This window comes from Pterocles gutturalis, unplaced genomic scaffold, assembly GCF_000699245.1.
Source record: "Pterocles gutturalis isolate BGI_N339 unplaced genomic scaffold, ASM69924v1 scaffold7187, whole genome shotgun sequence".
Lineage (NCBI taxonomy): Eukaryota > Metazoa > Chordata > Aves > Pterocliformes > Pteroclidae > Pterocles > Pterocles gutturalis.
In genome coordinates, this window is record NW_010115351.1 from 1 (window position 1) to 22,388 (window position 22,388).

General features: G+C 42.4%; 1 protein-coding gene across 1 annotated transcript; it reads left to right on the plus strand.

Annotated features, from left to right (window-relative positions):
• Positions 1–1,194: 1,194 nt before the first annotated feature.
• On the plus strand, positions 1,195–21,741 carry EXOC4 (exocyst complex component 4; the record flags this gene model as incomplete). Its single annotated transcript, XM_010075156.1, has 4 exons — positions 1,195–1,379; positions 3,472–3,581; positions 13,796–14,039; positions 21,564–21,741. Coding segments are annotated over 4 exons (717 nt in total), but the record flags the coding sequence as incomplete, so codon positions are not given.
• Positions 21,742–22,388: the final 647 nt, after the last annotated feature.

Here is a 22,388-nt window from a genome sequence, read left to right on the forward strand (position 1 = left end):
CGGCTCGTGTTCAGCTTCTCATCAACCAGTACCTCCAGGTCCTTCTCCTCAGGGCTGCTGTCAATCCATTCTCCTCCCAGCCTGTATCTGTGCTTGGGATTTCCTCGACCCACATGCAGGACCTTGCACTTGGCAACCTTCATGAGGTTGGCACGGTCCCACCTCTCCAGCCTGTCCAGGTCCCTCTGGATGGCATCCCTTCCCTCCAACGTGCTACCACACCCACAGCTTGGTGTCATCTGCAAACTTGCTGAGGGTGCCCTCGATCCACTGTCCATGTCTCCAACAAAGATGTCAAACAACACTGGTCCCAGTACCGACCCCTGCGGAACACCACTTGTCACCGGGCTCCACTTGGACATTGAGCCGTTGACCGCAACTCTTTGAGTGCGGCCGTCCAGCCAGTTCCTTATCCAGAGAGTGGTCCTTCCGTCAAATCCATGTCCTTCCAACTTAGAGGCAAGGATGTCATTTGGGACAGTGTCAAAAGCTTTGCACAAGTCCAGGTAGATGATGTCAGTTGCCTTTTCTCTATCCACCAGCGCTGTGGCCCTGTCATAGAAGGCCACCAAATTCGTCAGGCCCAATTTTCCCTTGGTAAAGCCGTGTTGGTTGTCACCAATCACCTGCTTGTTTTCCATGTGCCTTAGCATAGTTTCCAGGAGGATTTGCTCCATGATCTTGCTGGGCACAGGTCATGTAGGCTAGAAGATGGGGCCTCCTTAGCTTTTTCATCATGGCATCACTTCAGGCAAATAAAATTTAAGCTTTTTTCTCCTGGTTTGTGGAATTGGGAGTGATGCTTTGTTGCTGTTTCTGTAATGCATAAAGACAATCAAACATCACTGTCAGTATCTTTTTTCTAAGACTTTTCTACTTGATAATTGTCTTATTTGGTGATAAACTGTGCTTGGATTTTTATTTAACGAGCTGTGTTTTAACTAACTAGTTTTTATACATATGTTCAAAATATTTGAAGACTGCTCATTAAATCGGAGTTGTTCAGATATTGGACCCTTTTTATAGATTGAATTTTTCTTTTAGGTTTAGAAGTAAAGAAATACTACTTAAACTTTTCCTGCTTTAAAAGGTTTTATGGATGGAAACATCATGATATTCAGAACTTTCCTAATCAAAAAGTCCTAAGAGATGAATGAATTGACCTTTAAAAATTGTCATGTGTTCTCCTTCCAGGTGTCAGCAGTGGACTCCTTGGAGGGTCCCCTTCTTCAAGTGGAGGGATTGAGTGATCTGAGACTGGAGCTCCACAGTAAGAAGATGAACATGCACTTAGTCTTGATAGACGAATTACACCGTCATCTCTACATCAAATCTACTAACCGAGTAGGACAACGCAGCAGGGAGAAAGGAAGAATAAGGTGGGTTTGGTGTCATGCTAACTGAGGGCAACAGGTTTGGTAGGGAAGAGGACAACATTTTCCCTTTCACAAGTAGAATCTTTCTTGGGAGAATGCCATGGACTTACACCTCGAACTTTCATTTTTTTGGCAAGTGAATTTCTCATGTTCGTGGCTGCGGAGAGCACAAGAACTCCAAATATGTTGATGCACCTTCAAGCCTGTGAACAGTCTGTTCTTGTTCTTTCACTTTTGCTTAGTGATTCTGTTGGGTTTTTGCTGCTTCACACAGAATTGTGATGAGGTCAATTCCTCTTAGCATTCTTTCCCTTTTCTGCTGCATATACCTTTCTACAAATGTCATGATCACGAGGCTCGGGTCAGGCAAAGAGGGAAGAGCACAGGGAAAAGTTGCTTGTCTTTTCTAGCAAATGTCCGAGGTTTAAAATACTTTCAGCTAACCATAAGGTTACTAGCTGGAGGCCACAATACTGAAGTACCTGAGCAGTGTCTTGGCTTTGTTCTCTTTCTAAGGTTTCTGTTTAAAGATGTTGAAACTTCTTACCTGGTTGGTGCCACTGATAGTGGAAGTTCAGCGTAAGTATAGGTCACTGGCTATTTTTTCCTGATTTTTTTGAATTCTGAGTTTGAGGGCAATAGCATTGTTAGGAGGGAAGGAAGAAAGATAGTGGCCAGAGAGGAGAGATGTGGTATTGGAAGACAACTTTTGTAGAGTAGGAGAGGTAAGAAAAGAGGGTGAGGAGCAAGAGGGGAGCCAGCATAGGATAAAGATGCAGAGAAAAGATAAATTAGCATTTTATTATGAGAAGGAATAAAAAAATGCTTACCAAAAATAAGAGGAGAGAGAGGGTAAGTTACATTAAATGGATTTATGAAATAAAGGATTGATTGAAGTTGAAATTTCTCGGAAGGAGGGTTGCTAGCAAGTCCTCAGTTTCTTCCTTACTCATCTTGTTAATTAAAAATAGACACAAAGCTTTGGTGTACCCAGACTACACAACTGCTAATTAACTGCAGTTCTGTACGGCTGCTGCAGGGATCCTTTTTTTCTGTCTTTTTCCACATTCCCTATTGCACATCATTGATGTTTGATAATATGAACTCTTGCATCAAGGATGCTCTTGTTGCTTTGTTTTACTGTGCTGCCCCAGACTGGCTGTTGACCAGGGTGCAATGATGGTTATTGTTATTTGTTATACTGGTTTTAAGTGTCTTCCATCTAACAATGCGAAGCTGGAATGGATAGCTAATCCCTGTAAGTATGGTATTGTAGGTGTATAGGGACTATAAGTGGTTCTTGAGCAGGATAGTAAGCTTAGCCCTTGTTTTTGCAAGTTTCTGAACTCCACTAAAGGAGCCTTCTCCAGTTTTTTTTCTCTTAAAAATGTTTTCTTGTCTGAATTCCCATGCTGCGTCCAGCTTCATACCTTTCATTATGCAGCTGGGGTAGCGTGACACATTTTTGGCAAAAAATACTGTGTAAATTATATTATGAAAATAACCAAATAAGTTTTTCTTTTCAGAGTAGGAAGCTTAATTTGGAGATGCATGTAGGTATGCACAGAAGGAGGAAGAAAGGTGGAGGTTTCTAGTGCGAGCTAGAAAGGCTTGAAGGGTTTAGTAGGTGACAAACAGTGGAAATGGGAGCATCTCTTCTCATCAGTATGTGGTTTTCCAGAAAGATCTTAATTTATCATCATACTAGCAGTAGTTGGTTGTGCTGGAGGTGAATGCTGTGGCAAGCTCCAATGTGCCTGTGCCCTGATTGTGTTGCTGCGACCAGTCAGACAAGTCTGGAGTGCTGTTAAATTCAGAGGGGCCTTAGGATAGCAAAGTTTGTCTTTGAGGTGACTATGTTCCCTTATTGCTTTTTTGGCTTTTTCCCTTTTCACTCTAATGTGTGTATATGCACATGCATTGTATTCAGCTGCGGACTTGTGCTTTAAGTCAGGTTTTGTAAACCTCTTGTATCAAAACTGTGTGTTATGTATATTGCTTAGGCTTACAAATTTTGGAAAGAAATGGATTATTTGTTGTGAACTAAGACTGTAAATAATAATAAACTGCTTTTTAATTCTTGTTCCTCACACAGCTCACTTGTGAAAGATACTTCTCCTGTGCCTCTTATGGATGTTACTAACTTGTCTACACCTCGAAAGTTCCTTGAAACTTCCCAGTTCAATACTCCTGGAAGCTCCAGCAGTGAGTATTTAATTCATATGCATTCCTCCCAGAATTAATTTGTAGGAAGTGTTCAAGGCCAGGCTGGAATGAGGCTTTGAGCAGCCTGGGCTAGTGGGAGGTGTCCCTACCCATGGCAGGGGGGTTGAAACTAGATGATCTTTAAGGTCCCTTCCAACCCAAAGCATTCTGTGATTCTATGATCTTCAGCTGGTTTTGCAAGAGTAGTTAGTAGGCATATCATCCCCTCTTCGTGGATTGCTGCTGATGGGAGCTCCTGAGACAAAAAGTTAAAGTGATTTATGCGATGTCATGAAATGAGTGAGTGGTATGTTCAGGGGCAGAACTTGCCCATAGCTGCCTTTTTCTCTTGGCAAGTCATCCTTCCTCCCTCCTCACCCTCCTCATCAACTTCAATTAAATACACTTAGTTTCTGTGCCTGCTCTGATCTTGATTGTGTTCTTGATATCTTGGGCAGAAGGGAGATCTGCAGTCAGTTCAGTTTGCATAGAGGTCTCCTACATTATTTAGAGTAGACAGGCAGGTATATGTAGATATTGCAGAAGTTTTTTTGCTGTGTTGGAGCCAAAAGTTCAAAGGTTTTCCTTGTGGGAAGCTTGTAACTTTGAGTAAAGGTTTGTCTATACACAGGAGTAATCTGGCAATGAACACTGAGCAAAACACTCTGTTCCATTTGACTTTTTTATGAGGCTTTGAAAGTGCTGCACAGATGGGGAATTAATCCTTGTATTGTTTCAGTAGATTAAGGGGTTGTCCTGTTGTACAAATGAGTAAAATGGGTAATACAGAAGTGACCTACATCTCTCCCTGCCTTCCTTTCAAATCTTGACTGTTTCAGCATTCCTCAAATGTAGAGAATCTTTCCTTCTCACCCTTATTAATTCTTTTGTCCTTATTTTTGTGTGCTTGTTTCTGGTTTTTCTTGGCATGCTTGCCTCCTAGACTCTTCTGTTTGTTCATTCTTTTATTTTGCTCTTGTAGGAGTTTTGATTATTCAGCCCTGCTCCTGTAGGGTTGGCTCGTCTCAGAGCCTGAGGCTGTATTTCTGCATGGTGGAGGTTTGTGAGGAGTCACCGGTGACATGCCAGTGTAAACTTCCAGAGCTGGAAACTCTGCAGCTTTGTCATGGAAACCTGGAAGAGAAGAGCCATGTGAAAATTCAGGCAAAAATTACTGTGAACTCCTGTTCTATGTGTGTGATCAGTGAGAAGTTCATTTTCTTGCTAAAGGAGGAAATAAATAACAGAAAACTGAATCCCAGTCTCACCACTGTAGATGGTAACCTAATTCCTCTTCAGTGAGTTAGCTGTATAGTGTCTGCCATTATTTTCAACCTAAACTATTAGTTCTCTATATAGTAAGAAAAAAAAATCTGAAGTTATGGAGCTGGTGGGGATCTCCCATCACACCTTCGGAGGGGAATATCCCTGTGTATCAATTTTCAGTATATATTCTTGTACTGAACTGACTGATCATTCGTGACAGCCTTGCCCAGCATGATTGACTTTGTATGATAACAAGGTTATCTAGGAATCAACATTGTCATCCTGTCCATAGACTCACAGTTGTTGGTTACAGAAGTCTTCTGAGGAGCAGAACCAAAAATAACCAACTTTGGTTTTGAGGTAACGTAACTGCTTACCTTGCTGCACTTGGAACCAAATCTGAATTCCAGATTTGGATAAACCTTCTCCAAAATGAATTAAAAGTAAGCCTGGGTTATCCATCTGACTGGGATGTCTATAAACTTCCCTAAGATGACTTCTGCAAAGCCTGAGTGATGCGCATTATATGAGATAAGAAGGTAAACCAACATGTGAAGGATGCCACTTCAATAAGGAAGGAACAAAGTGCAAGATGTTTAGTTTGATTCCATTTGTTTTTGGCAGAGTTGAGGCCAAGAGTCTTCAACCATCTTGTATTTGGAATAGGACGTGGGACCTTTGTGTACTAGCTCCAGTGAGAATAGGGAGGCTTGGGATTTGCTTACGTGTGCCATTCAGACAGTTCTTACACAAGTAGTGAGACTGTTTTTTAAATAAAAAAAAAGATTGTTGCCTCTTTTTTTTTTAGTGGTTCCCCCCGCAGTAACCTGGGCAATGTTTCAATGTGTAAGAAGAGAAGAAGATGTGATATTAATCACTTGGGATAGCAGAACATGAAGTGGTACTAGCATTCTTAGAGTGTAGCTAGCTAAGTGTTTTCTGATTCATTTGAGGCTTCTAAAAATCATTAAGTTCTATTTTTATTTGCTTGATGAAATGTTGATGGTGTTTAAAATCACTTGTCTTAACGTGCCTGATAAACAGGTTTTTCATACTGTGTTTGAATGAAGGCTCCAGGGTATGAGCAGCAGGTAAGAACCATAGGAGCAGCCTGTAAGATCTGGGTGCTTTGTGAACATAAGCCATCACTTCTTTGACTCCAAATGCCTGAAAACAAAGGCTCTGATGGCTTCATCCTAAACTCCAGTTGTCCCTGCCCATGGCAGGGGGGTTGGAACTCGATGATCTTTAAGGTCCTTTCCAAACCTAACAACTCTATGATTCCATGATAAATCAGTATAGGTCAGTTGAGAATCTGCCTAAAAATTCTCATTTTTGCAGATCTGTTCTTGCATTTCACGCCCAATGCACCAGAAAATGCCTGCCTGGCTCCTTGTTACACTCTGTACCAGTCAGTGAAGTGCTGGGCAAGCGTCCCTCAGACTGGGAAAGATCTAGATTATAATAGAAAACATTTGATCAGCATAAAGTATGCATATGGTTTTGTTTCAAGTGCACAATGTACTTATGTATATTTTTTCCATGTAATTTTATTTAAAAGTGGCCTTTTCCAGCACTGCAGAACTATAGAGAATTTAAAACTTATGTGTATGCATAACAAAAGCTGTTTCTGCCTTAAGTCATTTAAGTTTTTTGGCTTTTTATTGATGAAACTAAGTGGCTGTGCATATTAATGCATGTCATTATAAAGCACTGACTCATTCAGCCCATCTCAGCAAAGGTGCCAAAATCTGACTCCTTTCTGCATTCGCTTCCCAAAGGAGATGTTACCTTGTGCTGTAGAATCTTTATAAGGAAATTAAAGCTGTTCCTGCTGCACTTAAAATAAACAAAACCTTCAGTAACGTTCACCTGAGGATTGGAGATACAGCAGTTCACCAGTAACGTTTTCCCTTCATGCCAGTTCAGAGAAATAAATTCACTTTTAAATTATATTTCTCTGCTTGAACCTTCTGTACTCTGAAGAGTATTTATGAAGGTTCCTGCGTTGCCAGGCTCTTCCTGGAACTATAGAACACGTTCACCCAGCACATAGCGAACCCAAGAGCGCCCTTTCCTGAAACATTCCTGAGAAAACTTTTTAGAAATCTGCCAGAAGGTGAGCTGAGGTGGTGACAATTAATATTGTTAGTGATGGCATATATATACATTTTATGCTGAACAGATAACGTACTTCAGTGACCCATACATCTGAGCTCGAAGAGAAAAATGCAGCTTCTAGATCCAAGCAGTGTGGTGGCTTCTAAGGTCGAGTCTAGTTACTGCTCCTGGCTCTGTTTCTTCAAGAATGCAAGTACTTGTGTGGAGGTGGAGACCTGTGAACTTGGCTCCGCAAAATACCTGCGGGTGCCAGAGTTTTAAGGTCCAATTTTAAATGTGGCTCTAAAAAAGCCGTTGTGGCATTCTCTATTTCTTGTCACGGTTGCTTCCACTTCAAACATGCTCAACAAATATCTCAAAGATATTTTGTCTGCTATTAACCTCACCTGACGATGTGACCACCTGGGTGGGTTTTTTTCTCTTTCCTTTGTACTAAAAATTAAATGATTCCCTCACTGGACCAGAGTTTTCCTGTTTGGGCTGGTTTGCATTTGCACAAATCCAACTGAGGACTTGATCGGAAGGCGGTGGGAATCCAGCGGGGAGGCTGATTCTCTCCTGCTGTCATCTCAGTGCTGCACAAAAAGCACAGTCTGCTCTTATCTCAGGGTAAATTTTTGTGCCTAGAATGTGCAAGAGGAAGTCTGTTTCTGCACTTCAAGGAGAGTTTGCAACTACACAAAAAACACAAAAGCCTGTGAAGTAACTTTGTGTGTGTGTTTTTGTAGGACCATGATTTCTCTCGCTGATCCTCACTAATGGTTTGTGTTCTGACTTGACGCTGAGCACTGATGTGTGTCATCTCTGTGTGAGTCTGGGGAAGGAAAGGGAAAATTGATATTTTAGGTCCATGTAATAAAAGCCAGAAGAGTAACGTGTAGTCACTCTTCTTGTATAATTTCATTAGTTGTTCCTGTGTGTGGTCCCAACGTGAGATGCTTGACTACCGTGCACTTTTTTTTTTATTTGAAGACTTAGTTTTCATACTTGTTTGTATTAGGAGGATTTTGAACGTGGCTTACAGAGTTGCTTTGTACAGTTTTTTCCAAATGTTGTTGCCATGGATTTGAAAGAGTGGCCGTGTTAAATTAAAATGCCTCTGTTTTTGAAAGACTAACATCCTTAAAACTGTAGATGTAACTGTGTGAACAACAGTTTTGGAAAGAAAAGATTTGCCATGAGGCTTTGAGGTTATTGATCTCTGAGATCCATTTTCTTCTGGGCTTGGCAGTAAGGCAGAGCAGAAAATGACCAAAATCTTTAAAGGACCCATTCCTAAAGTGACAGTCCATTTGTTGCTCATCCGCATGGGTCAGAATAAGGATTCAGCACCAGAAATTAGAAGGTGGTGTTACTTTGAGTCTTAAATTACGCCTTTGGGGCACAATGAGCTTGCATCCTTTGCTGTAGAAGGACTGAAGGAAGAAAGGATATAACCGGAAAGGACATAAATAATGGAAAATAGTACATTAAATTTTACTAGTTGCCCATAAAAGCACACAGCTAATGAAGTCTTCTGTAATGAGTAGCAGCAAATTTTGACCATTCATTGGAATGAAAAACAAGACCCAAGAGTCTCTTCTTTAGCTGCTTTGCTTAAATGAGTTATCAACATGGTCTTTTCTGGGGATCAGATCGGAGCTATTGAAATGCTTCCTGCCTCAGATTTTCTTGTGAAATGGCAGAACCGTACAAATGATGGTATCATCAATTGGAGTGGATGTTTTTATAGGGCATCGTCAAAGCAGGGAGCCGTCAGGGAAGTTTCCACCTTTGTGACTATGGAGGTGATGAACCAGTGATACACATGATTCAACTTTCTCGTCATTTAAACTGAGTGTAGATTTTTTGACTGCCTGAAGACAGTTGTGCATTTTCAGATGCACTGCTTCAGTGATGAAAATTTCTGAAAATGGCTGCGTATTTCATTAGAGAATGTGGCAAAATCACCACTCCGTCAGGCTGTTGTCTTGGGAGGCTTTTGAGAAACCATATTTAAATGTTCTGCTTCATAAGCAGTTTTCAGAGATCATTAGAAGAAGAAAATCATCAGGAGTAGTCAGCATGGCTTCAACCAGGGGAGTTCACGCTTGTTCAAATTGATAAACTTCTGCGAAGAAATGAGTAGTCGAGCAGATGAAGAGAGGAGAGGTTATCGTCTACCTGCTCTTCAGTAAACCCTTTGGCATTGTCTTCCAGAAGATCCCAATCAAGAAACGGTTGATGTACAGGCTGGATGAGCAGAAAGTGAGGTGGATTGAAAACTGTCTGAATGGCCGGGTACTGAGGGTGGTGGTCAGTGGCACAAAGTCTAGTTGGAGGCCAGAAACTAGCAGTGTACCCCAGGGTACACCTGGGTGTCCTGCAGGCTTCAGTCTTGTTCAACATCTTAATCTGGGTGATGGGGCAGAGTGTACCCTCAGCAAGTTTGCAGGTGACACCAAACCGAGAGGAGCGGCTGATATGCCAGAGGGTCATGCTGTCATCTGGAGAGACCTGGACAGGCTGGAGAAATGGGCTGACAGGAACCTCATGACGTTCAACGAGAGGAATTGCAAAGTCCTGCCTGTGGAGAAGAACAGCCCCAGGCACTGGGACATGCTGGGGATCACCAAGCTGGAAAGCAGCTTGGCAGAAAAGGACCTGGGGTCCTGGTGGACACCAAGCTGAACATGAGCAGCCAGCACAGTGCCCTTGATGCAAAGAAGGTCTCTTGGGCTGCGTTAGACCAAGAATTGCCAGGAGATGGAGGGAGGGGGGTCCTTCCCCTCTGCTCAGCACGGGGGAGGCCAGACCTGGAGTTCTGGGTCCTGTGTAAGAGAGAGATGGACATACTGGAGAGACTCCAGTGAAGGGGCAGGAAGGTGATGAAGGGACTGGAGCATCTCTCCTGTGAGGAAAGGCTGAGAGAGCTGGGACTGCTCAACCTGGAGAAGAGAAGGTTCGAGGGGATCTTATTGATGATACCTGAAGGGAGGGTGCAAAGAGGATAGGGTGGTGCCCAGGACCAGACGCAATGGGCACAAACTGAAAGGCAGGAGATTCTCCCCGAACATGAGAAAACATTTTGGGTTTTTACTGTGAGAGTGATCAAGCAGTGGCACAGGTTGCTTGGGGAGGTTGTGGCATCTCCATCCTTGGAGATACTCTAAAGCCATGAGGACACAATCCTGGGGAACCGGCTCTGGGTGGCCCTGCTTGAGCAGGGAGGCTGGACCAGGTGTGAGCCGACCATTCTGTGACTTGGTGTCATCTTTGAATGGCGTTAAACCATGAAAACCACTTGAAATCATTAAGTGATACTGAAATTCAGGTTTCCAAAGAGGTCACTTTAGCTAAAAACATTTCAAGTTATGTGTCAAATGGATCTGGAAAAGCCTTGACCAGGCTTCATGGAGTCTGGTGTTTCTTTTGGTTTGCATAACGCTATGGGCAAGAGTTTATAGCTGGGATGGGACAGCAAAGCAGTATGAAGCTGGTTTTTTAGCATAAAACTGCAAATTGAAGTTCTAAGGCTTCATTATGTTGGAGAAGGGCAACTGTAATAGATTAAAATTTAAAATATTTGTTATTTGACATTGCATTTCACTTGTTATACTCGGAGGGTGGGGAAATTTACTTCTTGGTATTACTGAGAAATCCTATGAAGATGTTCTTTGGTGTTTTCTACCTGTGTTATTTTTAATATAGTGAAACTGTTTTTAATTAAAATAGGAATTTTTTCCTTATCTCCTTTTTGATGCATCACAAAGGTGAAGAGGTCAATCAAATCAAATCTAAGTAGCAGGCCCACAATTTAAAACCATTTGTGGAAATAATGATTGCAGCCATCCATAGGATAAATGAATTTTTCATGGCATCTCTACATGAAACAAGTGCTTATGGTGTGGCCGATGATCTTTCTTCTTTAAAGGGACGTGTGATGCATTTCAGGTAGGAACTGGTGAATGTAGTAAGTTCTGAGAGTTGGGCTTTTGTCTTAATATAAATGAATAACAAAGTTATATTTTCCATTTAAGAGTAAATAGAGGCGAAGCTTTCACATCTGAGAGCTGATCTGTAGGGACATCTTCCTCCACCCGTGGAGCTCCTCTGTGTGGGATAGCAATTTAAAAGGTGAACTTCTTTATAAGTGCCCGTCTGCTTTGATGCCTTTTTTGAAGAGGTAGGGGAGAGGTGGGGCTCATTCCTGGGCCAAAGCTTTGTGGTCAAATAACCCCTTGATGACATTAAATAGCAGAAGAGGATGTTTGAAGTGGGGAAGATGCAGGAGAATAACGTCTTCAGTTACCTGGGGTGGGACCTTGTCAGATCTTACAGAGAAATGGGCCCCCAAAGCTACCCAGGATATCTGCTTAATAGGCACGACGTGCAGGAAACATGGTCCCTTCTGTTTTATCAAAAGATCAGATCTAACAAAACTGATGGACCCATGTGTTGCTACTCGAGATTGAACTATTTGCTTTGCTGTTGTTTGTAAGAGATGTAAATCAGTGTCCTGACTATTTGAGGGTGTTCAAAATTGGTTTGCTCCTTTGAAAATGGAAGACGCTGACAGAGCTCTCAGCACGATTGCTGCCTTTAGTCCCCTTAAATGCTGTCCTCATGTTTGGTTACAGCAATATTTCCTCCCTCTTGGGTTTTCGCTGTGTGATAGTGAGAATAATTTACAGCCTGCTTACAAAGGGGCTGCAGTGTCATGACAGGGACTTGTCCTCCACAAGGTTGTTTAGGCTGTGAGATCTTTGCATTAAATTCAGAGCAACAAGATACTTGATTTTTTTTTTTTTAAATAATAAGCTAAAACCTTTCTTCCTCTAGCATTTCCAGTGTTGTCTTTTCTGCAGCTCTTCTTCCAAAGAGCTCATTTTTTTTGTGGGTGTGCCTGGCATGCTGTGTTTTTTTTGGAGAATACCAGCTAGCATGAACAGAGTGGGTAGACCGTGTACGCAGCGGACAAAGTGCTTTGCAGCCTCGTGGGTTGAAAGGTGTGTGATAGATGAGAGCTTTGAGCAGACATATGTGTGCATCCAGTTCTTGACTTCTAATTGATATTATTGCTTATGTGTGTTTGAAGTATCTCCTAAGTTATGTTTGCGCATTTCTTTTGTTATTTAATGCATTCTGGGTGTTTCTAGGCGCTTGCCCCATAGCTTGCCCAAATTACAAGTTTAACAGATTTTAATTGAAAAAAAGTGACTGTGAGAGAAGAAAAAAGCACTATTGGATCTCCCAGATGTTGAGTACCTAAACCCTGATGTCATTCTCCGTTGTGATGTGTGATCACAGGATCCATTCTCACCTCGCTCTTACCTGGCAGGGTTCCGGTGCTCTAGGTTGAAATGCAGGAGGGTCTGGAACAGGCTGCCCCCAGAAGCTGTGGATGCCCCATCCCTGGAGGGGTTCAAGGCCAGGCTGGATGAGGCTTTGGGCAACCTGGGCTGGTGGGAGGTGTCCCTGACCATGGCAGGGGGGTTGGAACTCAATGATCTTGATGGTCCTTTCCAACCACAACCATTCTGTGATGCTATGAAGTGGCACCTCACGGGCTCTTTGAGACGTTGTTTTCTTGATCTTGTGCTACCTTTGGCAGTGCTGGTGCTGTTCTGTTCAGAGTGTCAGAGCTTTAGACAGCTACTGGGCTGCGTGTGACTTGTGACATGCCACTTGTCATTTCTGCCATGTCATTTAAATCCTTCTGGTGGATCTTGTGAAGTTCTTCAGTGTTTCTTTGGTAAGTTTTGATTTAAGTAAAGATCTGTTGAGCAATAGAAACCACAGGAGTCACCTGTCATCCAAGAGCCCTTACCGGAGTTCAGTACCAGTAAGATGAAACAGCTGTTAGGTTTTAATTTCTACTCAAGGATATGGTGTGGTGTATGGCACAGCTTCAGCCAAATACTTCAGTGCTGTTTGTCCACATCCTCCCACTCCAGCTGTTAACAATCCTTGTGACTGTAGACCTTCCAAGATGCTTGAGTTTGCTGTGAAGACAGTTCACGTAAGTGTTTGAATATATTTATTAAATGTTTCATCCAGTCTTTAACAGAGAGAGCCCTTTGTTGTTGCTGGGTGTTATCTATAAATTAAGAAATGTTGATTAATGAACATACTTAAAACAAGCAGAGTACTTCTTGCCTTTCTCTTTCTTGTCGCTTAGCAACTGAATTTCTCCCCGTGCAATCCCTGTTACTTCAGGAGGACTGTAACCACAATATCCTCTTTAATTCTTCTCACTTGTCCTTTCTAGAAGCTTTGCTAAAAGATTTGAGTAACTTCATCAACTCCTTGACAGACGTAATAAAGCAGCACGGGATAACATCAAACAATCATTCACTTTGGCAGTGTAAACCTGGCCGAATTCATCAGAAGTTTGTTAAGCTTGATAGTGTTTATAATGAAAATTCTTCTCTTGTGAAGAATATAGCGAAGAAAAACATCTGGGTTTGGAATTTAAGGCTTTTAGCTCTTTAAAACATGTTTAAGGCATTTGTAGTGATATAATACCTTCTCATTTATGAATATTTTAGTTGCACCAGATTTCCTGTTTCCTAACTAATAGGTAACTTACACCATGGTCTCTGTTCCTCCATCAATCAAGTGTGCAGGCTCTTGGGTTTATGGATAGGGAACCCCCAAGCAAACAGAAATGTCCACTCCTTTCCCCCGAAATTTGGCTGTTGCTGGTTTCCTTATTTATTCCTTGGTTGCTCAAAGTGGTGGGAGTTCTGTGAAGGCAAAGGAATTTATGTGCTGCTCCTGCATGGTGCTAAGTCTTGTTTTTAATAGTTCAAATTTTGAGTTATGCCTTTTAAAATCTGTTCCAGTGCGAGAAACAAGCCTTCTGGAAATTAAAGAAGATATGGAACTGGATCCAGAGGAGAACAGCGCCGTCTTCATGGGCATACTCATCAAAGGGCTGGCCAAGCTGAAAAAAATCCCTGAAACGGTGAAAGCCATCCAGGATCGCTTAGAACAAGAACTCAAGCAGATTGTGAAGCGGTCCACAACCCAGGTGGCAGACAATGGTTACCAGAGAGGGGAGAATCTTTCGCAGGAAAATCAGCCTCGGTAAGGATATTTCAACCACTGAAACTTGATGGCTGCAAAAAGAGGACTGGAGAAGGGTGTTATAGGTGTTAATTGACATTTGAAGAAATGGCAGTAATGTTTTTGCAGTAGCAGAGATCTAAAATGGGAAAATTTTCAGAAATGCCTGTGTCTCGCTGAAAGAATGATGTACTTTTAGCACCTGAAAGGCTTAAGAATTTAAGAAGTGTATTCAGAAAGGGGAGGCATTGTTGACTCTCAGCTGAAGGTGTGGGAAAGAGAGATGCTTCCTTCAGTGCTTGGCCCTAGAAGAAAATCTTTTGGCTAAACAGATGTTTGAAATGCAGATTTGAGAGTGGAAGTACAGTAGAAGCCAGCATTATTTGACTAGCAAGAGGTGCATAATGTTAAGCACTGGATTTTTAATTTTTTTTTAAGCTAACCTTTCATTTTAAGCGGCTTTACAACAGATTGAACTGTGATGCTGTCTCCAGTTGCTGCTATGTATGGTGTAAAGAACACTTGGTACCAAAACAAATACTATGTTCTGGTGTTGCACTGAATCATGGCTTTACGCTGGTGCTGATGCCAAAGAAATTTTCAAGTTCCTATGTAATATCACTTGAAAAGAGAAGATTCAGCGCAGTTATTTATTTCAAGTGTACTAGAGTCCAATTAAGCTGATGCAGGTGCAAAGCTTTGAAATCCTGTATGAAACTAATTATATCAGTAAATATCTGTCCAAGTTTCTAATTGGTTTGCAGCTCCATTTATATTAATAGCAAGGTGTGGAAGCCAACTGAGAACTATGGTTTTGCTGTTCTTCAGGATTCACTAGAACTGTTCTTTGGGAAATTAAGACTCCATAAGGGCTAGCTGTCACATCTGGCTGAAATATTAATTTGTGATACTGCACATTTTAATGATCACTGTCCAAAGGGAATTAGTGGTCATAAAGAAAAATGAAAACAAAAATGTCTATCTTCATTCTATGTAATATTTGTACTGGAAAATCACTCCCAAGGAAAACTTTAGCTCGATAAAGTCTTCTTTTTAAATTCCTATCATTATAATTGCTGTGGAAATAGTTATGTTTTGAAGAATTTGTACGGTTACAGTGCTGAGAACTTGGTGAAACTACAGCAAGCTTTTTGGCTGGGTCTGGAGGCAGAATTTTAGTTTCTGATGCCAACAGAGAGCCTAGCATATGCTTGATACTTGTTTTATGAATCAATCTTGAGAGCTTGTATGGCTGTTGATGTCCATTGAAGTTGATACATTGGATCAGATCATATTTTAATGACATTAACCTGCCCTGAGGGTTGAGTAAGGTACAACAAAGTTTAATGGGTTTTGGCATGTGTTTAAATGGAGTTTGTGAGCCTTTAAGATGTTTATATTCTAGAGCTATGAAAAGTGTCTTGAATTCTTGTTGAATGAGGAGATAATTAGAACTGATTCTAAACCTGAATTGCTTGTGAAATTTACAGCAAGCAGGTGAATTCATTTATATTGAAAAGAATAAATTATAGTGTGGAAAGGTAAACCGCCCCTTAAATTAGCAACAGTTTTAAATCAAAACTAAGCGACTTTCCTGCTGTCAAGAAAAAAAAATAAATCTGAACAACAGGGTCCTCCTATTTCAAGAGAGCTCTGTAAGACCCCAAATTTGAGCACGATGCAGTGCCTGAAGCTGCTGAACTATTAATTAGGCTGTCAGCCACAATTCTTACCTGACCTCGGGATTCAGTGTGTAAAATATTTTTTTCAGTTTACCTTAAAACTAGTCACGCTTGGATGCCTCTTAGTCTCTATTGCTGAGTTCATGTATTCAGCTACTGTATTTGAAATGTTATCTATAAAAATTCTCACTTCTGGCAAAGAAAATTACAAATAAAGTGACAGAGGGGCTGGCAGGGTCCGAGGCCATAGATTGAGCCTTCTGGACAGGTTCCCGGCAGCTCGTTCGGTACACACAGAACAAGTTACGTGCAATTCTTCGTCGCTACTTGGTGGCTCTCAAAGGTTGGCTCTTTTTTTTTTCCCATATGAACAGGGTGGCGTTTCCCTCCATTTGAGGATGAGGCTGATCATCTCCTCGTGGAGGTTCCGGTGTAGTTCCCTTTGAGACCCCATGTGACTATTATGTGGAGACCTTTCATTGTACAAGAGAGAAGTCATTTCTAGAACATGTCCAGAAAAGTTGCAGGTCTGACAGCCACTCAGTCAGAAGAGATGCTGATTTCATTCTTCTTATTTTTTGATTTTTGATTGCCTTTTACTTCTTTATCTAGTAAGCTTTTCCGTATCAATTTGTGCGGACACCTTTTACATCTGTGTATAAAAAACACCATTAATTTCTCCCGAAGATCAGGCTTTATATTTTATTTTGTTATGACTGTAAAGCAACGAGCTCCCACAGAGTGGTGGTGTCTCCCATGCAACCCTGGGTCTTCTCTTCATAGAGCCAACAGGTACTGGGCTCTTGGGTCGGCTCCTCAGAACTTCATGAAGTCTGTTTCCTCACATGGAAGTCCTGTGAGCAGTGATTTAAATCTTGATAAGGTGTGGCCCATTCTGTCATGGATGCATTGTCCTTGTCCTTTGGTTTGAGCACTCCGTGGCATAGCTGAATAGAATCCCAGGATGGTTTGGGTTGGAAGGGACCTTAAAGCCCACCCAGTCCCACCCCCTGCCATGGGCAGGGACACCTCCCACCAGCCCAGGTTGCCCAAAGCCTCATCCAGCCTGGCCTTGAACCCCTCCAGGGATGGGGCATCCACAGCTTCTCTGGGCACCCTGGGCCACTGCCTCACCCCCCGCACAGGAAAACATTTCTTCCCAAGATCTCATCTTCATCTCCCCTCTTCCAGCTCAAACCCGTTCCCCTTGTCCTGTCCCTGCACCCCCTGATCCAGAGCCCCCCCATCTCTCCTGTAGCCCCCTTTCAGCACTGGGAGGTGCTGGAAGGTCTCCCCGGAGCCTTCTCTTCTCCAGGCTGCACACCCCCAACTCTCTCAGCCTGTCCTCGCACGGGAGCTGCTCCAGCCTCGGACCATCTCCGTGGCTCCTCTGGACTCCAACCAATAGAGTTGGTGTGGAACCAGAGAGGCTCATTTTTGTGACACTAGCCCTGCTAATACCTCTGTGTAAGAGCAGGAGTATATTTTTCACCAGAGGGGTCACAAAGGAGAGACTTGCATGGCTTTGTGATATAAGATTCCTTAAGTTTCCTAAGACATGTGATATGGATGCAGTTGTGTAGGATATTCCTCGCTAGATGGAACATCTTTGGCTGTAAGATACTTTGCTGTGAATATAAACCCTCTTTACTAATGTGCACTTAGCATCATGAAATGTGAATGATACAAAGACAGTAAAACCTGATAATGGGCAGTAGCAGGTTGTTAGTAGCTCCTTGTCACTGGTGGTAGATAATTTTGAAATCCAGGCTTGAATCTCACCTAGTTGTGGCTGACCTCAGCTTTAATTAAAGTGGACTTTATTTTGTTTTTTTACAGTCTAGGTAAGTTTTCTAAAGCTTTTAGATATCTGTGCTTGGAAGAAGTTTATGAAAAAGGGCTTAAATATAGGAATTACTGCCTTATCCTTAATTAGTAGCTCATTAGAGCATGCCTTGTACTTTCACGTTTAGAATTATGTGTCTTGGGTTGTGGAGGACAAAGCATCATAGAAGAGGTCATGTTGCCTTAGCTTGGGGTACTGCTACATAAACCTGTGGGTCTCGTCTGAATTATGGAAGATTATTGACGTAATAATCCAGACAAATAGCTACTTGAGAACCACATTTATGGGACAGGATTTTGGTAGGGATACATTGAAGATCTGCTCCAGGAGGAGATGGCATATTAACAATTTTGGTGCTAAATCCTGTTGAATGGATTAATGTTCATAATATACTTGTGGCTTTTTTACCTTCTCTTGAGGATTTAAAATAAATACAGAAATTATATACATGCCAACACTGTGACCAGGCAAAGGACATCATTGCTGCTAAAATGCATGAATTGTCATTAATGTCCTCGTTCAGGTGTCAGCAGTCACTCCGCATCAATTCGTTCTCCGTTATTGCCTGGACAATAGGAGTCGCTTCCGGGCGCGTGTCACTGTCTCTCAACATATTTACCATATTTCTTGGTGAAGGGGTTATGAGATTGCTTTGACAAATTGCCTGAGCCAGTCTCCTGTCATTTTCTGTATGTGTTCTGCTGAGGTCACTGGGTGCTGCAACCCCATATGCATAAAATCTAGGCCAGATGATTTTGTGCTGTTGTGTCTTGTTGGCTGGCTGACAAGGACTCTGTCTGTGTCTCCTTTGGGTCACCTTGTTTCAAAAATGACCTGACAGATTTAGAAGACTTTTAGAGAAAAGGAAATGAAGATAAGAGGTGCAAGCTAATTTGAAAACAAGGAGATGTGGAAATACGATGTGGTTGAGAATGGAAAATGTAATGGGGCGATAGCACCACCGGAGAATGTGAGTGGGAGAGGTTTCGTGTCTATCAGTCTGCAACATGAGAACAGGAAGACACTGGAATGTGAAACCAAGTAATTCTGTTGGGTATAATGTTATTTCAGTAATGGCTCCCTAAACAAGTTGATAATGTGAGGTCACGCTTACCCAGTGATAATAAAAATTAATTTGTTGAACTGTCCAGTAGTTTGGTTCTGTACTTTACTTACCCAGCGATAATAAAAATTAATTTGTCGAACTGTCCAGTAGTTTGGTTCTGTACTTTCTTGGAGCAGCGAGGAGGTGGGGACTCTTGATCAGGGAGTGTAGCAGTGGGATGAGGGGGAACGGTTTTAAGCTGAAACAGAGGAGATTAAGGTTAGATATTAAGAAGAAATGTTTTCCTGTGCGGGGGGTGAGGCAGTGGCCCAGGGTGCCCAGAGCAGCTGTGGATGCCCCATCCCTGGAGGGGTTCAAGGCCAGGCTGGATGAGGCTTTGGGCAACCTGGGCTAGTGGGAGGTGTCCCTGCCCATGGCAGGGGGTGGCACTGGATGATCTTTAAGGTCCCTTCCAACCCAAACCATTCTGTGTTTCTATGATATGGAGAAGTAAGTTTTTATTTGTAATGGGATGTTAGCAGAACTTGAGCTTGTGCTGATGAGTTTTTCTCAGTTGTGTATAATTAATTTGATCCCATAATGTTACCATCTTTGGCATTTCAACCCATGCTGCACGTCAATTCCTCAAACATGAAATTCTTTGTCTTTCCAAGTTCTTCTACATTTAGGTTTCCTTCTATTTTTAGCTGCCTTCTGGCTCACCAGCCACTTGCCCCAGCTGCCTGTCTGTCACTGGTGGAGAACGGCTTTTCTTCCACACTGGACTTGACTGTATTGAAAATGTAATGCTGTTAATGTTGATAATAGCTGTCTTTCCTCATGCTGTCTTGACCATCATGTCCTGTATCCTTCTGTTTATCCCCTGCAAGGGTCTTATTTAAATTTGCCAAGACCTATAAAAAGGGAAAGTTGTCTCTCTTAGTACCAACAACACTTTTCTTTAGGCATTGGTTGCTGTTCTTAAATATGAAGAAAATGGATATACACACCAGTGTCTTTTGGATTGCTTAAATATGTGTCTTAGTTCTGTAGTCACTTAAGGTACAGCAGTAATAATGTCCCTGTGTTTTTATGAGTGCTGTGACTCCTAAACACATCTAAAATACAACACATATTTTAATATACATCTGGCCACTTCACCTGTTCTGCTGTGTCTCACTACACCATCCCAGACTTACCCAGTGGCCCTTTCTGTTGAATCAAGGTGTTCTTCTGCTTAACCTTTTGAGCTGTGTGGTTGATATCGTTGGTAGGTGGATGGCCCATGTGAGATCCCCAAGAGATTGCTGTAGAATGCTGTGCGTATCTAGATATGTAAAATAGGAGTATATGAATGAGACACGGTAAGCTTTTTTTTAACAATATCCAGCTTCTGTCCTTTGCAGACCAGAAGTTCAGTCTAGGATTGCAGTAGGCTGAGTGAGGTAGGTGGTTTTAGCCACAACAGCAAATGTGCAGCAGCTTCTTAATGACTCCAGTTAACTCTCCAGCTGCCGAGTTAACCAGGTGAGGGAAGTGGATGTATGCAGATATTCAGCACTCTGAAATGAAGTGGCCAAGGCACGAACACACACCTTATCAGTGACTGTTAACTAACACAGAAGAGTGAAGAGTGGTGGTTAAAGAGTGGCTGCAGCTCTGATTCTGCTGCAGATCTTCTGTCCTGCTCCGGGGATAGCAACTTGTGATGGGTAGACACAGAAAGTGTGTGCTAACTCCAAAGCTGCTGCAGTTAAATGTGATGGAGACTGTCTGTCAGAGCTAGGAAGTGCCTAACATATGGATTTGGGAAGTGTTATCTTCACATTTGGTTGGGGTTACACGTGTACTTGAATTGCTCATTAAACGCCAGTGAACTTGATCAGAATTTTTCTTTTCCCAAATAATAAAAAATATGATGGGTCATTGCCTTATCACAAAACATTTAGGAATTTGCAGAGGTACATTAATTGCAATAGTTGGGCAGTAGGGAAGCCATAGGAGCAGGCCAAGTGTAGTACATTTAGATGAGGTTATAGCTGTAGGATACACCGTATAGTAAGAGAATCTTGATAGCTGGCACAGTTGATGAGGCTTGATGTTTTAGGTTTACCACCTTTCGTGTTGTTTAAAACGTTCCATACTACTAATTTCATATGTCAAAATAAGTATCTTGTATTCTGTTTGCATGATTAAGTCATTTTTTTTTTAAATTGAATTTACACTCTTCTGGAGAAAAAGCAGGTAGCCTCTCTCCCTGTCTGCGGCTCTGGCTGGGAACTTAAAATGTTCTCTATTACCATGGTACTGAAATATAGCATCTGTGTAACCACTAATGCATTTGTCTTTCTTGTACCCCCAAGTAAAACACATTAAAGGTGCCTACAGGAGAGATGGAGAGGCACTCTTGATCGGAGGGTGGAGTGGTAGGATGAAGGGTAATGGTTTAAGGGGAGATTATTTTAAGCTGAAAGAGGGGAGATGGAGATGAGATCTTGGGAAGAAATGTTTTCCTGTGCGGGGGGTGAGGCAGTGGCCCAGGGTGCCCAGAGAAGCTGTGGATGCCCCATCCCTGGAGGGGTTCAAGGCCAGGCTGGATGAGGCTTTGGGCAACCTGGGCTAGTGGGAGGTGTCCCTGCCCATGGCAGGGGGTGGCACTGGATGATCTTTAAGGTCCCTTCCAACCCAAACCATTCTGTGAACTCTGGTATAGAGGAGGGAGTGAAAAGCAAGATTCTCAGAAGTATTTAGGTACCAAACCTGAGCTGCCACAAGCTGAAGTCAGTCACCTGAAGCCCAGAGAGGCTTTGAAGCGAGGTGAGCACCGTGCTGGCGCTCAGCATCTGTCACCAAACAGGGTCTGCGAAGTCACAGTGCTCTGATTTCCGTCCTGCTGCTCTGATGTGCTGCCTAACAGTCTGCGCATGGTGTCTGCTGGAAACTGAGTGTCTTGGTGTCTTGATGGTTTACAGGTTACTGCTGGAGCTGCTAGAGCTTCTCTTTGACAAATTCAACGCTGTGGCTGCTGCGCACTCTGTGGTCCTTGGACACCTTCAGCAAACAGTGGCCTCTCCCTGCAGCCAGTATGACGGTGATATCAAGCTCTACGACATGGTTGATGTGTGGGTGAAGATCCAAGATGTCTTGCAGGTAAGAATCCTTCCGCTGGGCACATTTTCAGGTTGAAACAGCTTTTATAACCAGAATACCAGAGAATACCTGTCATACTCAAGAGACAACTGTGCTGGAATTTGTCTTCGTTTTTGGTAAGTGGCCACATTTATAACAGCCTGTTCAACTCCAGAGAGCTTAAATATCAGGAAGAAAATGTCTGTGGATTCATCCTTATGGTGTATGGAAAGGTTGATTCCTTTTGCCTAGCAAGTGATTTATCAGAAGCTTTCGAACGGTGACATTTTTATTCTGTGTTACCGTGTCATGTCTGTCTTATAAAGTGTCACAGTTCTAATTGCTTGTCTCCTCTTGTCATTATGGCTTGGTTATAGTCAGCTGAGACACTTGCTGCCAGCATGTTTTCAGGGAATTCTTATTTGATTCTTATTCTTAACTGTAGTGTACTAAAACTGTACCTTGCTTAGGAATTATTCTGGTACCATGCCTATCACCTTAGTACTGAAACTCACAAGCGGCAGAGCTGTCATCTGTCACACATCTGCTCTCTCATTCTTGCGGTGAGGCTAACACATGCACATTAGAGGTTTTTATTTATTTATTTTGGAATTGCCTTTATAGTACACAGATGTACACCTCACCCAGTATTTGATAGAGGAGGTCAA